Genomic DNA, 17,958 nt, shown 5'->3' on the forward strand with positions numbered 1-17,958 from the left:
TTATAATGAACTCCCGTGTATCCAATAACTAGCTTATGTATGAATAACTTAAACAGCTGCTTTTGATTAATTTCTAATTTATGTACTCCCCTTTCTCCTTATGTTTGAAAGCAAATGACGGACTATATATATCGTTTCATCTGTAACATCTAAGTATCTCTAAAGATAAGAACTCTTAAAAAAAAAAAGCGTAATGCCTTTATCACATAGTTAACATCAGTTGTTTAATGTTAATAATATCTAATTTTCTCAAAAATATAATTTTTAAAGTTTTTTTTAAAATCAGGATCCACATTGTTATTTGTTGATAAATCTCTTAAAGTGCTTTGTTTCCTGTAGACTCCCCCTCCAATTCTCTTTTTCTCTTTGTATTCTATAAAGAAGCTGGGTTTCTCTTGCAGAGTTTCATATAGACTGGTTTTTGCTAATTGTATGCCTTTGGCATATTTTAATGGGTTCCTTATATTTTCTGTAAAGTGATAGTTCAGTGCAGAGGCCTGGTTGGATTCCAGTTCAACTTTTTTGTTGTTATAGAACCACTTTATGGTGGTGTGTTTTTCTGTCAGGATGCACATGATATCTGGTTACTTCTCTTTTTATGATGTTAGTAACTGATGAGACTTAGTAATTAATGGTAATATTCTGTCATTCTTCACTACTAGCCGAATACTTTTAGAAAGAGGAACTTCTTATTTATTTTCTGGTTCCCCAGTGTTGCATCTGTTTAGGAAAGGCAGATTAAATGCTGTTGTTTTTTGTGTGTTATAGAACAGTGTTCAAAATAGTGAGTTTACTAGCATCCTCCAAATGTGTCCAAATAACTTTTGTCTTTTTAAAATATCATGCTCAGATTTATTTGAATACATACACTTACCATTTCTGTTGGTCTTCATTTTTTTATGAGACTGACGCGCTGCCTACTGTGCTAAGGAGGCACATAGTCTTTATTTTTTTAGATATCCATATTTTCATCTGGTATCATTTTCTTCTTGAATAACTTTATTATTTCTTATTGTATAGTTCTGCTTTTAAGTACTTAGTTTTTCTTTGTCTGAAAAAAAATCTTTATTTTTGCCTTCATTCTTGAAAGACATTTTTCCCTCAGAATAGAATTGTAGGTTGATAGTTATTCTCATTTCTTACCTAAAAGATGTCACTCCATTATTTTCTGGACTGGATAGATTTTGATGAAGTGTTCCTCTGTATGTAGTATTTCTCTGTATGTAATGTGTATTTTTTTTTTTCAGACAGTGTTTAAGATTTTTTTTTCTTTATCACTGTTTTTACCAAATTGATAATGGTATATCTTGGAATGGTTTACTTTATGTTTCTTCTGCTTGAGGCTTGTTGAGATTTTGGGGACTGTGGGTCTATTTCCATCAGATTTGGAAAAATTGTGGCTATAATTTCTTCAAAATTTGTTTTCTGTTCTCCCCTCCTCACCTCTTTGTTTTCTGGGACTCTGGTTGCATGTATTTTTGACTACTTAACAATGTCTTACAGGTCACTAATGCCCTGTTCTTATTTTTTCCCCCCGTCTCTTGTTTTGTTCTGTTTTATTTTACATAGTTTCTATTGCTGTGTATTCAAGTTCACTGATTTTTTCTTCTGTAACATATAATCTACTTTTGATTCTATTAGTATATATTTCATTGCAGGCTTTGTATTTTTCATATTTAGAAGTTCCATTTAGGTCTTTTTAATGTATTTCATTTCTGTTCTCATCATGTTCATGTTTTCTTCTTGGGCATGTGGAGCATATTCATAATGGCGGTTTTAATGTCCTTGTTAATTTTGTCACCTGTAACACTTCTGGGCCTATTTCTGTTGATGAATTTTTTTTCCTGGTTATGTATTACAAGGTCTTTCTACTGTGGCTGATGGAAATGTGAATCACTAGCAGCCTTGCATGTGTCAGGGAATTTTTTGGCTTACTTTCCAGTGTTCTTTTCCAGGTCTCAGGTAGTTTTTTTCTCATGCATGGCACTGATCATTATTCAGCCAGTGACTTGGGACACCCCTCTGTGGATGTGCAGAATTCAAGCTCTCTTGCTGTCTTTGTAGCTCCCTCCTCTGTGGAACTCTGCCCTAGAAATTATAGCTCCCTCAATTCCCATCTCGGTCTCTCTCAACTCTGTGCAACCACCAGGCTCTAATTGGGTTACTTTGCCTTACATGGCAGTCTGGAGCTTTGCATGCAGTAAGTGGGAATAGATGTAAGGCTCTTCTCATGTGTTTCCCATCTTTTAGGGATTATAGTAATGTGCTACCTGTTGCCCAGTGTCTAAAACCTTTCATATATTTGTCTCTTTCCTGCTTGCTTAAGTTAGGAGAGGATGTCCCATCTCAGATAAACTGTCATCATGTGAAGCAGAAGTCTTAGTATAGTTTCAATTCATATATATTTTTTTGTAAATGAGTGAAAGTAAACATCTTTTCACACATCATAGGGTAATTTGTGTATCTACTTTTTGAAGAGCTTTCTATTTTTTTATGACCAACCCATTTGTCCCTGATATTGCTGGTTATTCTGTATTTGTAGAAAGAATTTATGTTAGGGATATTAACCCTTTCTTTGTGAAACGAAATGCAGAATTTCCCCTCAGTTTGTCACTTGTCTTTTTATTATTCTTTGCTGCTGGTGTCTTACTGTAATGAATTAATTATATATCTGAATTCTTAGTACTGAAACACTGGATTGGTTATTGGGCAAGAGGTGGATTCAGAAGTTGCTTACACTGTAAGATGTTTGAATAAATAGTTGAGCCAAGAGATCCTGCTGTATTCAGTATTCATTCTAAGTTTTTGTGTAGTATAATGATACCATACCTACATGTTCTTCCAGGTAGTTACATGACTTACCCCTTACTTCCCTCAGAACTCTGCTCAAGTGTTACTTTGTCCGGAAGGTCTTCTGTAATCACCTTCTTTCAAATTGTAATACACACCACTCCCTACTCCCTGTTCTGTCCTCTTATTCTTTTTTTTTAATTCCACAGCAGTTACCATAATTTGACATAACACATATTTTGCTAACTTATAATTTGTTTTGTCCCTAATTTGCTGGTAGCATGAAGGCAAGCATTTGGGACTTTTAATAGTGCCTGATAACATAATAAACACTTAATTTGTATAGGTTTTATAATCAGATTTCCCTTTATGTAGGTTGTGCTGGTATGAAGTGAAAGGTGAATCAGAGAAGGAAGAGACTTGAGAAACAGTTTAGGTCCAATTATAGTGGTCTTAGTGTAAGGTGGCAGTAGCTTAGCTGGAGTGATAGCGGTGAGAATGAAAAAGGCTAATAGGATTGACATTAAGAAGAAATGGGTTGCCCTGCATGTTTTCATTTAGAATTGTTAAGTAAAAAGAAGGGGGGGGGGAACCTTGTATTTGGATGATATTTTTAATGTAACCATTTATGAAGCAAAATTAGAGACAATTGAAAATGAGTTCAGGTAGATGTTTTTGTTCTTAAAAGACATTACCTAAAAAAATACGAATGGTAAAGTATCTGATAGAGTCTTGCTGATTTTTCTGGTTTATTGTTTTTCTTTATATTTTTTTTAGAGCTTTGCTTCCTGTTTTACATCACAAATCTAAAAAAGGACCCCCCCGCCAAGCCAAATACGCCATTCATTGTATCCATGCGATATTTTCTAGTAAAGAGACCCAGTTTGCACAGATATTTGAGGTAAAAAGAAGAAAAAATTGTTTCATAATTTGTGGTTAAAAAACACATATTAATGATTTATAGAATGTTCACATTTGGAGATGTATCATTTTACAATATGTTTTCAGAATTTGAATCAATATAATCAATTTTGATGAGTGGTTAAAATATAACAATATCTGATTCTTCAGACATTTAGTACTAACAAGTACAGAAATCAAACAATTATATAATATTTTTTGACATTATACATTTAGGATTAGGAAACTATTTTTTGGTAATAACTAATTACATAAAAATTGTATGTATTGATAGTAGATGATTCTGTAAGTTAAAAGATGATTCTGTCAGTTTACAGGTTTGAAAATTAAAGTTCTGTTTATAAGATACTGCTGAAGTATGTGGAACTTTGTCAATACTAATTGGTATAGTATAGGACAAATAATTGGTATATAAAACACAAATTTATACTTACATAACCACTGACCTGATTTTATATCAGATGGATGATATTTAAATACATATTTCATATTATTTTTTCTACCCTTTAAATTACTATTATGCTTTTTAAGTATTGCATTTTTTAATCTATTGTAATCTGGAGCTATCTTTAGTATTCTTATTAGATATTTAGCATTGTTACATAAAATCCAAGCTTAAATTTTTAGTTCAGTAGCTTTGAGTGAATTGAAAACAGTTTGGAAATTATGCTGAAGCTACTGTTTTAGAACATTTATGCTAACTTTTTCATATTTTCATGTATTATGCTAAAGACCTGAACAAGGAAGAAAAGTAGTTGTCTTTATCATAGATCATCTTGCTGTATATAGCAAATAATTTATTTTAAATTTTGTGCATTGTGGGATGGAGATATTTTTTGTGGTCTGTTTTTGTATATCAGAATGACTTTAATGAATTCATGTTGATTTAGAAAGCTTTTGTTTTTCTTGATTAATCTTTCAGTTCCTTTCAGTGGTGATAAGGAGTAGGATAATGCTGATAGTAACTTGAATTTGCAGGGTACTTTTATTTTCATTTTGATATTACATATCTGATATTTTGTTTTATCTTTACCATAAACTAATCTGTAACCCTTTGCTATAATATATAGGTTTGCTAGCTTTCTGAGAAATGATTTTATAGATCTGTCTGGCCTTCATGAGATTACTATTAATCCAGGGTCTGACTATTAATACTGCTTTTCCAGAAATGACTTTATTACCTTATTGTATAAAATTATCACACTCACTATTGAAAAAAACTACATGGTCATATTTTTATTCATAATCTAAATAAGCTGGCATTTAGGTGTACTGTGGAATATTGAGGGAAGTCATCAAGAATAGCAAGAAGCAAACTCATTTAAATATGCTTTTGACTAAATGAAACCTCACATTACCCTAAGATGTTGGGGAAGAACAATTTAGTATTGTTTTTCAAGCCTAGAATTCTTGGTGTTTGGTATGGGAGGACAGCATCAACTCTATTAAAAGTGTCACTAAAATTTTTGATAATATATTTACTTGCTCCCAAATGAAAACATACAAAATAAATCCAAATAGTAAAATAGTAAGTTTTCTCCTCCACCTCAGCCCTGTATCCCTAGCCACCCAGTTCTCATTCCCAGAGGCAATCTGTTAACCAGTTTCTAATATACTTTTCTGGACAGTATTTATTCACATATAAGTAATATAATACACATATGTATGTGTGCACACACACACACTCACACACACTCACACACTTACATTTTGTCACCTTCCCTCTTTGCTTATGCCAGTGATAATATACTATAGTCACTCTTCTGACTTCTCTATTTTAAAAATTTAATATTTCATTTTAGATATTATTCTATATGGGTATATGAAGAGTCTCATTCTTTTGTCATGGCAAAATGTGTATTAATGATAGGGTTTTCTCTCAGAAAAATAAAAATTGTGTTAGTTATGGTACTTAATATTTGATGCTACAAAAATCCACAAGAATGCATGTGACTCTGTATAAAAAAAGCTTATTTCTGGCTCCCGAGAAAAGTCCTTTGGGTGTTTGGATTGCATTTTTTATTTTTTATAAACATATATTTTTATCCCCAGGGGTACAGTTTGGATTGCATTCTAATCAGTGGTTTAGGCACATAGGGTTTTTTTTGACAATTGGCTTCTCTTTAAGTCCCACTGGATCCTTTGGTATTAAGCCTGCCAGTGAGTAAAGAGAGAGAACACAGAGAAGATACACTTCTCATACTTGCCTCAGTGCAGGCACGCGTACCTCACTTGTACTGACAGTCTGTTAACCAGAGCTTTTTCACATATTCTCATCTAGCTGCAGAGGACGCTGTGTGTATGTATAGGCGTCCTTTTGCCCAGGAAGTAGAACAAAAGTGGATATTGGTGAGCCTTAGCAATTTCCCATGTTCATGTATGTAGTCATAAAATATACATGGTTCTCCATGCTGAAGTTTTTTTTTTTTAATCTACTGCTAAGATACGACTTGGGCAAAAACTGACAGTATTTAAATGTGATGCCTTTTAAACATAAATAACCTATAGGAGTTTAAATGTAAGCTTAAGCTACTACTTCCACCATGTATACGTCTTGAAACTTTTCTAATTTTTTTTAGTATTTGAACATGAAATACGTGAATAGTTTATTTGCGTATTCACAGAGTTGAATGTGTTTTCCTTTTCTCATTTTCAGCCTCTGCATAAGAGCCTAGATCCAAGCAACCTGGAACATCTCATAACACCGTTGGTTACTATTGGGCATATTGCTCTCCTTGCACCTGATCAATTTGCTGCTCCTTTGAAGTCCTTGGTAGCTACTTTCATTGTGAAAGATCTTCTCATGAATGATCGGGTAATTGATATTATTTAGACTTGTGTTCTTCACAGTGTTATCTTCTAAAATTTTTTATTCAACAAAGAGAGAAGTGAAATGATGGAAATAACACTTCCATTTACCTGCCTTCTTTTAGGTTTTCCTATCTTTTTTTAACATGCTGTTAACCTCCATTAGAACTAAAACAACATTGAAACATCTCTATAGTTGAGCATAGGCATGTAACCTGCAGTGCATTCCTTGATAAATACAAAGTATCGTTTGGTTCTTTTTCATCTTTACAGTAGGTTAACTTTTATAATGACATCTATTTTAAAAAACGTGAAGACTGACAAACTAGTTCACAGTATGGTTGTCATGACAATAGTTGTTTCTTTCCCTTCATATAGTAGAGAATTAGAAGAGATTGGGAGAAAACATTAGGAAAGAAATAGTGATTTTGTCTGTCTTCCATTTGTCTTTGGGGCACTGCTTGTTTGGATGTGGGAGAACTGACGCCTTACAGTCACGTGGGGTGGTATGTATGTGTGTGCATATTTATGTGTATTCACACAAACCCACACACATAAATGTGCATGTGCAGACACATATATAACTATCAGTTTTGTGTCTATAGTCTATACCCAGCACTGTACTGAGTTCTTTGGAGAATTAAAAAAAGTATAAGATAAAGTTTCTCCTTCTAAAATACAGTTATAATTCTTGCAGTATATATCTGTATTACTACATGTTTCATATCTGTCGTTCTTATATTAATTTATTTTAATACTATTAATACTTTTAAACAAATTTGTTATGGAAAATAGTTTATGGAGATAATAGTCGAGATAATTGTATGTATTAGATCTCTAATGATTTGTGGCTGTTTAACATTAGTTGACTAGGGCCCTGTAATTTAAGACACGTAGCTCCTGTGTTAATTACCTTCGTCTGTGGCTGTGGCTGTGGCTATGTTCTTTAGCTGTGTCTCTCACTTTTCTTCCCCTAAGTACAGTATTTCATGTTCTTTAGGTCATGTATGCTAATCATGTATTTAAAATTTTCTGGATCTTTACTGTGTTTTGTTTTTTTTAATGAAAAAATTTTGTTGAGATAAAATGTATCAGAAAAATATACACTTTTTAAGGCTATGGTTCATTGACTTACCACAAAGTTAAGATTTTTGACCAACTGACAGTTGGTCAGATTACCAGCCCCCAAAGCCCCTGTGTCTTTTTCTTGTTATTATCCCTTCCATTCTCTCGTTTTTATTTATTTTTTAATATTTTATGTTTATTTAATTATATTTAATTATATATTATGTTTATAAATATACATATTCATGTATACAAAATATATATATTTATATAAATGTATATTTATTTATATATTTTATATATGATAAATATATTTATAAATTTATTTATAAATATATTTATCATATATATTATAAATTTATAAGTATGATGAATATATATATTTATGATAAATATAAATATATGTTCATAATATAAATACATATTTAATATATGATAAATATATATATAATATTACTTATATTTTATTTATTTATTTATTTATTTATTCCCAGTTTATTCTCCATTGTGAGGCAAATCCATCCTGTTGTTTATAGCAGTAGTGGCTGCTATACTTTTGTTACTGTATAGTATTCCATTGTTCATATATATACCATGACTCTGTTCTGTTGCTAGACATTTAGGTTATTTCCAATGTTAAATGCCTGCTGTTGTTAATAAATACTCTTTTATATATCATTTTGTGCGTTAATATATACATTTCTGTTGTAGTGTAATTGTTGTATCTTAGAGTATGTTAAGTTGTTTTATTTTTCTTTTAAAGATTTATTTATTTATTTTAGAGAGAGAGGGTGTACGCCCAGGCATGAGTTAGGGAAGGGGGAGGAAGGGAAGGAGATGGTGAGAATCTCAAGCAGACTCCCTGCTGATTGAGAAGCCCAATACAGGGCTCGATCTCACAACCATGAGATCATGACCTGAGTCAATACCAAGAGTCAGAGACTCAACTGATTAAGCTACCCAGGCACTCCTGTATGAGTTGTTTTAGTAAATTTTGCCAAATTGCTTTTCTTTCTTTTCTTCTCCCTCCCTCCCTCCCTTTTTTCTTTTCTTTTCTTGCCAAATTATTTTTCAAAGTGATTATACCAGTTAACATTCTTATATGTGCTGAATGAGAGTTCTAGTTGTACCATTCCCTTGAGTGTACTAGATATGCCAGTCTTTAACTTTTTAGCTATTATGTGGATGTGTAATGAATAGTATGCCCTTAGGCACTTTCTCATATATGTATTGATATTTTGGCTATCCTCTTTTGTTAACTGTCTGCTCAAGCCTCTTCCACATTTTTCTTTTAAATTGTCAGTCTCTCTTTTATTCCTCATAAGAGTCCCTTATGTATCCTGTTGGCAGTATGTTTAGCAGATACCTTTTCCCACTTTGTAATTTGCTCTCTCACTCTTTTAATGGCGTTTTTTGATGAACAGAAGTTCTTAATTTGGGCTCCTGGGTGGCTCAGTCGGTTAAATGATCTGCCTTCAGCTCAGGTCATGATCTCAGGGTCCTAGGATCGAGTTCTGTATTGGGCTCCCTCCTCAACAGGGAGCCTGCTTTTCCCTCTCCCTCTGCCCCTCCCATTCCCTGCTATGTGCTCTTTCTCAAATAAATAAAATCTTTTAAAAAAATTTTAAAAAGGAAATTCTTAGTTTTAACAAAGCCCATTATTTTCTTTTTAGTTAGTACGAACCTTGTCTTTTTTACCTACTCCGAGGTTGTGATAGTCCCTATATTGTTTTCTAGAAGTATGGTAATACACAAGCCTCTAACCACATGTAGCTATTTAAATTTGAACTAAATATAACTGGAAATGTATTCACACATTTCAAGTGCTCACTAGCCACATATTGCTAGTGTTGGACAGCTCAGAACGTTTCCACCATCTTGAAGTACTGTTAGACAGTGTTGCTCTAGAAGCTTTGTTTATTTACTTTCACATTTAGCTATATAATCTATTTAGGATTTATTTTTGTATGTGGTAAATGTCAGGATTCATTATTTCATTTCCATCTGATCCCACTATTTATTGAAAAGACTGTCTTCCCTGCTGCAATTTTTTAAAAAATTGAGGTGAAATTCACATAACATAAAATTAATCATTTTAAAGTATACAATTTAGTCACATTTTAGTACATTCACAGTTTTTGTGACCACCACCTCTATCTAGTTCCAGATCATTTTCATTAAGCGGTTATACCTCATTTCCGCCAGGCTGGGCAACCACCAGTCTCCTGTCTGTCTTAATGGATTTAACTATTCTGAATACTTCTTATAAATGGAATCATGCAGTTCCATTATGACTTTCTGTGTCACTCTTCTGTCACTTACATAATATTTTTGAGGTTCATCCACATTGTACCATGTATCAGTATTTCATTCCATTTTATGGCTGAATAATGTTCTATTGTACATATTTATCACAATTTGTTTATCCATTCATTCACCGATTGACATTTGGGTTGTTTCCACCTTATGAATATTGTGAAAAGTGCTGCTATGAATTTTGTGTTTGAGTATTTGTTTGAATACCTGTGTTTAGTTCTTTAGGTATAATCCTAGGTATATATCTTTGCTGGATTATATGGTAATTCTATGTTTAACTTTTTGAGGAACTGACAGATTGTTCCACAGAGGCTATACCATTTTACCTTCCTACCAGCAGTGTATGAAAGTTCTAATTTCACCTCATCCTCGCCAATTTATTTTCTGTTAATTTGATTATAGCTGTTCTAGCGAGCATGAAATGATATCTCATTGTGGTTTTGATTTGCATTTCTCTAATGATGCTGAGCATTCTTTGATGTACTTATTAGCCATTTTTATATCTTTCTGGAGCAAAGACTATACAAGTCCTTTGCTCATTTTTTACGGTTGTATTTTTGTTGAGTGGTAATAGTTCTTTATGTATTCTGGATACAAGTCTCTTGTCAGATACATGGTTTGCATATATTTTCTTCCATTCTGTAGGTTGTTTTTTAAGTTGTCTTTTAATCTATTTTATTGAGATATAATTGACATATAACATTTTAAAAAATATTTTATTCATTTACTTGTCGCAGAGAGAGAGAGAGTGCACAAGCAGGGGAAACGGCAGGCAGAGGGAGAAGCAGACTCCCCACAGAGCAAGGAGCCCCATGTGGGACTCAATCCTAGGATCTTGGGATCACCACCCAAGCTGAAGGCAGATGCCTGACTGACTGAGCCATAACGTTATATTAGTTTGATGTGTATAATATAATGATTCATTATTTTATATATTGTGAAGTGATCACCACAATAACTATCCATCCCCACACAGTTATAAATTTTTTTTTCCCCCTGTGGAAAATCTAATTTAAGGATTTACTCTCTTGTCAACTTACCAATACGCAATGACTGTAGTCACCATGCTATACATTACATTCCATGACTTTTTATTTTATGACTGGAATTTTGTACCTTTGTCCCTATTCAGCCATCTTGCCCACCTACCCCTGCCTCTGGCACCTACCAGTCTATTCCATGTATCTTTGATACTGGTCAGTCTGATAGGTGTGAGGTTATAGCTCATTGTGGTTTTGATTTGCATTTCATTGACGATTAGTGATGTTGAGCGTCTTCTCATGTGCCTGTAGGCCATCTGTATGTCTTCTTTGGAAAAATTGTTTATTCAAGCCCTCTGCCCATTATTTATTTTTTTAAACATTTTTTTAAAAAGATTTTATTTATTTGAGAGAGAGTGAGAGAGAAAGTGCAAGAGGGGGAAGGGTCAGAGGGAGAAACAGACTCCCCATTGAGCAGAGAGCCCAATGTGGGATTCTCTCCTGGGACTCCGGGATCATGACCTGAAGCCAAGGCAGACACTTAACTGACTGAGCCACCCAGGCCACCCCCTCTGCCCATTATTTAATTGAGTTGTGTTTTTTGCTATCAAATTGTGTAAATTCTTTATATATTTTGGATATTAACCCCTTATCTGATGTATGATTTGCGAATATCTTCTCCCATTCAGTATGTTGCCTTTTCTTTTTGTTGATTCCTTTGCTGTGGAAAAGATTTTTTGTTTGATAATAGTCCATTTGTTTATTTTAGTGTTGGTTGCCCTTGCCTGGGGAGACCTTTCCAAAAACATTGCTAAGACTGATGTCAAAGACTTGTGTTTTCTAGAAGTTTTATGATTTCAGGTCTTATATCCAAATCTTTTTCCCTTTTGAATTTGTTTTTGTGTGTGGTGTAAGATTGTGGTCCAGTTTCATTCTTTTGCATGTAGCTGTCCAATTTTCCCAATACTCTTTATTGAAGAGACTGTCCTTTCCCCATTGTATATTCTTGCCTCCTGTGTCATAGATGAATTGGCCACATGTATATGGGTTTATATATGAGCTCCCTTTTCCATTCTGTTGATCTCTATATCTGTTTTCATGCCAGTACCATACTGTTTTGATAACTGTAGTTTTGTAGTATAGTTCAAAATCTGGGAATCTGATATGTCCGGCTTTGTTGTTCTTTCTCAAGAGTTCTTTGACAGGTTTTGATATCTAGTAGCTTAAGCGTTATAGATGCCTTCAATGACAACTGCTGCTGTTGCTGCTATCACTGCTGCTTCGTCATCATCATCTTTTTCAGGATTATTTTGGCTATTGTTAGCTTTTTGCATTTCTATCTAAATTGTTTTATTTTGTTTCGTTTCTGTCTGCATTTTAGATTTTTATTTATTTATTTGTCAGAGAGAGGGAGTACAGGCAAGCAGAGTGGCAAGCAGAGGCAGAGGGAGAAGCAGGTTCCCCACTGAGCAAGGAGCCCGATTTGGGACTTGATTCCAGGATGCTGGGATCATGACCCGAGCCAAAGGCAGCCGCTTAACAGACTGAGCCACCCAGGCATCCCCTGTCTGCATTTTAGAATCAGCTTGTCACTTCTCCCTATACCACTCTAACCCAGCATACTATACATACCTGGCTGGAATTTTGATAGGGCTGGTAATGAATTATAAATCATTATATAATTATAATGAATTATAAATCATAATTATAAATTATTTTTATATATAAATGTATTTACATATATAAAATATATATAATATATATATTTATGTAAATATAATATATATATTTATTCATTATTTATAATGAATTATAAATCATCATTATAATACTGCCTTTCACTCTGTGAACATGGTATTACAATCCTGAGCTTTCTGTTTCTTGAAGATTATATATGTCTTAGTCTTTGATTTCCCTGGGTAATGTTTCTAAGTTTCTGTATAGATGTCTTAGCTTTCTTAAATATGTTCCTAGGTATATTATGTTGCTCGATGCTATTATAAATAATAAGATTTTTATACTTATTTTCTCTAACTGCATTTTGTTGGCATGTAGATATGAAGTCATTTCATTTTTATATTGACTTTTATCCTAGAATTTTGTTAAAGGCAGTTTTTAATTCTACTAGTTAGTTTCTGCATTTGGGGGATTTTCTCTCTTTTTCATAGTCATGTCATTTGTTCATAAAGCCAGCTTTTTTTTTTTTTTCCATTCTTAGTGCCTTTTATTTTTTTTTCTTCCTCATGCTTTGGCCAGGGCCTTCAAAACAATAGAAGTGGTGATAGTGGACATTTTTGTCTTCTTCTCAGTCTTAGAGGGGTGGATGGACTAATAGTACCCAATAGAGGACTTGAAAACTTCATCTAAATGGCATATATATGACACTGCACTCAACGTAGTTCTGGCATACATTCTTTCAACTTTGTCTTTTATTTATAATAGTCTGTTTACATGTAATGTAAATAGTGATTTGAGTTAATTCACTATCTGGTTTTTATTTTCAGTTTGTTCTATCAGTTCTGTATGCATTTTATTCTTCTTTCTTTCCTTGTTTTTTTTTTTTTTTTTTTTTAAGATTTTATTTATTTATTTGACAGAGAAAGATCACAAGTAGGCAGAGAGGCAGGCAGAGGCTGAGCAGAGAGCCGGATGCAGGGCTTGATCCCAGGACCCCAAGATCATGACCCGAGCCAAAGGCAGAGGCTTAACCCACTGAGCCACCCAGGCACCCCTCTTTCCTTGTTTTTGATTAAATACTTTTATTCCATTTCTTCCTTTAGTGACTTGGTTTTTACATTTTCCTATTCTTTTAGTAGTTGTCCTAGAGGATACAGCATTCTCCCTTGAGTTCTGAAGGCCAGTATCGATTAGTCTGTTTTAAACTTTCAGGACAGCAGGTTCAGTATTTTAGGAACCTGAGCATATGTTAATTCCCTTTATTTCCTGATGCTTTTTGTGCTTTTGTTTACACAGGACCATCACTATTATATTTTCTACAGTTAATGTTTATTTAGACTTACCAATATCTTTTCCATTTCTCTTATTTTTTCATTTCTTTTTGTCTATGTGATGATTTTCTTTATACTTGAAGAATTAAAAGAAGTATTTCTTTTAGTGTGGATTAATGCTGATGCAGTCTCTCAGTTTTTATTTGCCTGAAAAATGTCTTGTTTTTGCCTTCATTTTTTAAAGGATATTTTCTTCAGGTTTAGAATTCTAGCCTGGTATATTTCCTCCCTCAGTAATTTAAAAATATTGTACCATTATCTTCCATTTCCTTACCTTTTCTCTTGAAATTGTCTGACAGTCTGAGTTCCTTTGAAGGTTTTCCTTTTGCTTTGAATGCTTTTAATCTTTTCTGTTTTGCATTGGTCCCAGTTTCACGATGATGTGTCTGGGTGTGCTTTTCTTTGTATTTATCCTACTTGGGGCTTGTAGCTCTTCTTGAATGTATAGCTTTGAAGTCTTGTAAAAGTTCTGAATAATTTTTGTATCATATTCTCTTTCCTCTCTTACTGCAATTCTAACTATACACTTAAAAACATACAATTTCTTTTGCAGTGATCCAGCTGTTTGACACCTTTATGTACTTTCCCCCTATTCATGTATCATTTTGTTTTCTTCTGACCTGCATTTGAGTTTACTAATTCACTCTATGGATTTGTCTAATCCTATGTTAAACCCATGCACTGAATTCTTAATTGCACTTATTTTATATTTCAATGTTATAATTCCTTTTTAGTTTTTAATATAGCTTTTAATTCCCTGCCAGAATTCTCTGTCTTGCCATTGAATTGTTGAACTTCTTTAATTATGTTGAAGTTTATATCAGCCTTACTTTCTAGACCTCCTGTGGCTCTTTGTCTTGTTTTTTTTTTTCTCTTATTTTTTGGTCACATCTTTTCTTACATGCATGTTACTTTGATTGCATGGTAGACTTTGCCTGTGAAAAGTGTTCAGATAATTTGAGGCCGTGAATGATTTTGTAATTCTTCTGGAGGTGACTTAACTTTCCTTCTGACTGGTAGTTGAGCTATTGTCAGATCAGTTTGGTCCAGGCAAGAGTGCACTAACTGGAAACTGGGCTTCAGTTTTTGACAGGCTAATTCTTTTTCTGGTTACCTTTATGTGTAGGGTATATCTATTAGGGAGCCACCCAGAACTCTGAGGTATTTAACAGGGACTCTGTTCTTTATTGGACCCAGATTTCCAATTTTTTTCCTTCCTGCTCTGTGACAGTGATGCAGATGTTGTTCAACCTGTTAAGTCTCTTTCACTTTCAGAATCAGTTATCATTTGTATGAGAAAAGCAGTCCTAGGGCCAGACTCAAATCTTGATTTCACTCCCCCTTTGAAACTTTGCCCGGCAAATTCTCACTGCTTTGGTAGCTCTTTTATCACCTTCAGACTGATTTTTAAAAAGATCTTTTATCCAGCATTTCCATTTATTCCATGGAAGGTAGGTTAAAAAAAAACCTAATCGGCTCTTGTCAGAACAGAACTTTCACCAATATTAACCCATTAATTTGTCTTATTTTAATGTTATATTTGATATGTACAAAGGAATATATATTTAACATTTGTGTAATTGTTTTATAATAATACAGTGAACGTTTGTGTACTGTTCGTTCCTGGTTTATTACTCTCTAGACTTTTCTTTTTGTTTCTTCTCTGCCCCAGGTAACTGCTGTATTGAATTGGGGCTTACTATTCCCTAACAAGAACAAAACACCACTTTGGCACGTGTATGTCTCTGAATAACATACTTGGTTTAGTTTTGCTTATTCTTGAGGTTTATGAGTTATACCATATATATTCTTGGCTGACTTGCCTTTATCATTACACGTTTGTTTCTTTGAATAACCTTCCCTTGTTACTGCATCTAGCTGTATGTGATTCATTACTGTGTATTATATTAACACTGTGTGAAATTTCTTATATTTATTCTCTTAGTGCACATTTGAAATATTTCCATTTCTTTACTCTTCGGAGCAGTGTTCCTGTGAAGGTTCTTAGAGAGGCTGCATGATGCATATGAGCAAGAATTTCTCTAGGTTATATTTATACAAGTGAAAATGATGAGTAACAGTGTGTACACACATTTAACTTTTCCATTTTATTCCCAAATTACTTTTCAAAATCATTGTTAAAACTTATTTTTTATTAACAGTATATTGTACCCATTAGTGTCAGATCTTTTAATTTTTGCCCATCTAAAAGTTGGAAAATAGTGTCTCATTATGGTCTTAATTTGCATCTCCCTGGTTACTAATTAAGTTTTTATGTCTCATCACCATTCATGTTGCCTCTTTCTGAAATTTCTTTTGAGGCCTTTTGCCTTTTTTCCCCAGGCTTTTTGTCTTTTTTTCATAGGTAATCTTTATACACATTAATACTTTTTCAGGTATATGTTGCAATAGCTTCATAAAAATGCATAAACTCTCATTTATGGTGTGTCCTTTTCATTTATGGTGTCCTTTGAACAAAAATTATTAATTTTAATATAGCTAAATTTATCATTCTTCTGTAGTTAGTGCTTTTTACATCCTTAAGAAATCCTTCCCTACTCTAGTGTCATAAAAATAGTCTCCCATATGGTCTGAAAGTCTTGAGATTTTCTTTTCACACTTAAAAAATTTAATCCATCTGGAATTGATTTGTTTGCGTGCTGTGTCTTAAGGATTTCATTTCTTTTTACTTCCATAGGACAACCAAATTTCCCATCAAAAGTTCTTGTGTAACCTTTCTTTCTTTCAATCCTCTTATTGTTACCTGTCATAGGGTGTATAGCATCTATTCTTTACCATTGCTTTGTTTGCTCATCTACAAGATGTCTTTCATTAAAGTTTTGCAATTTTCTTTGTAAAGAAAATTCGAAAAATTTTTCTTGTACAACTTTGTTAGGTACTTTGATTTTTTTAATTGCATTTTATGTTTGTGGTTGATTTGGAGAATTATTTTATAGTTTTCATCTTCTTTCAAAACAGGGTGATGCAGTTGGTTGAGTTTCCAACTCTTGGTTTCTGCTCAGGTCATGATCTCAAGGTTGTGGGATTGAGCCCCACATCAAGCTGTGCTCAGGGTGTCAGTCTGCTTGAGATTCTCTCTCCATCTCCTTCTCCCCGTGCCTCCCACAGCTGCATGCATGTTTGCTCTCTTACTCCAAAATAAATCTTTTCTTTTTTTTAAAGAATTCCGGTTTTGATTATTTTCTAATTCTTGAATGTTTTATCTATATATTAATTTCCTTATATTTCTATATGTGCTTCCTCTGCTTATTATTTTTCATTTCAATTTCATCTACCAGTTTTTTTAAAAAGTGGTATATTTAAATCTTCTGTGGTGGCAAAGTTTTCAGTCTCTACTCTTTTATTTTTTTTAAGTCACTTTTGTTTTGATTTATTTTGGTACTATTCTGCTGGTTGTCCAAATGTTCATTAATTTTATAACTTACTGTGGAATAAGATTTAAAAGAAAAACTTCAATATCCTGTTTATACCAGTATCCCAATTAAATCCATAGCCCATTTCATGTTTTTTATTATCTTGACTAGTATATTGTTTCATCCTATTATTTTTAGATTTTCTCTGTCATTGGTTTTGTTGCATCTGTTTTGGTTTTATATTATTATCTTTGAACCATCTGATAGTCTGTTGGTTTTAATTATAATAACTTTCTATTTTGTAATAATATATGCTATTTGAATTTTTTCTTATGAATTAAATATTTTAGTGGAGTATATCTTTGAATAATTCTTTCAAAATGGCTTATAATTTGGAAACTTTCTCTCTGTCCTAGCTTGCTAAAAATATTTTTTTCCCTTATTCTTGAGTACTAGAATCCTGTATTTCAGGGTACTTGGCTGCTGGATTATTGTTTTTTGGCATCATGTCTAGTAGCTGAGAAATCTGAAGTTGACCTGATTCTTGCTTCTTATTTGGAAGGTTCCCCTATAGAATCTTTGAGGATCTTTTTAATATTCTTAGTTCAGAAATTTCATCAGAACGTTTCTAATGTGATTGTTTTTTCATTATTTCCACTTTTTACTTCAAAGGCGCTTCTCAATGTAAATGCATCC

General features: G+C 33.1%; 1 protein-coding gene across 5 annotated transcripts in view; it reads left to right on the forward strand.

The window, feature by feature from the left end:
- LOC111158551 (PDS5 cohesin associated factor B) overlaps positions 1-17,958 on the forward strand; it is a 133,555-nt gene that overhangs the window by 67,785 nt on the left and 47,812 nt on the right. For all 5 annotated transcript variants that reach the window (XM_022520648.1, XM_022520649.1, XM_022520652.1 and 2 more), the window contains exons 19-20: positions 3,568-3,691; positions 6,368-6,526. In XM_022520648.1, coding sequence (XP_022376356.1) covers positions 3,568-3,691; positions 6,368-6,526 — 283 coding nt within the window. The remainder of the gene's footprint in view (positions 1-3,567; positions 3,692-6,367; positions 6,527-17,958) is intronic.

Source organism: Enhydra lutris, unplaced genomic scaffold, assembly GCF_002288905.1.
Source record: "Enhydra lutris kenyoni isolate GAN:26980312 unplaced genomic scaffold, ASM228890v2 scaffoldscaffold60, whole genome shotgun sequence".
NCBI classification, from domain to species: Eukaryota; Metazoa; Chordata; class Mammalia; order Carnivora; family Mustelidae; genus Enhydra; species Enhydra lutris.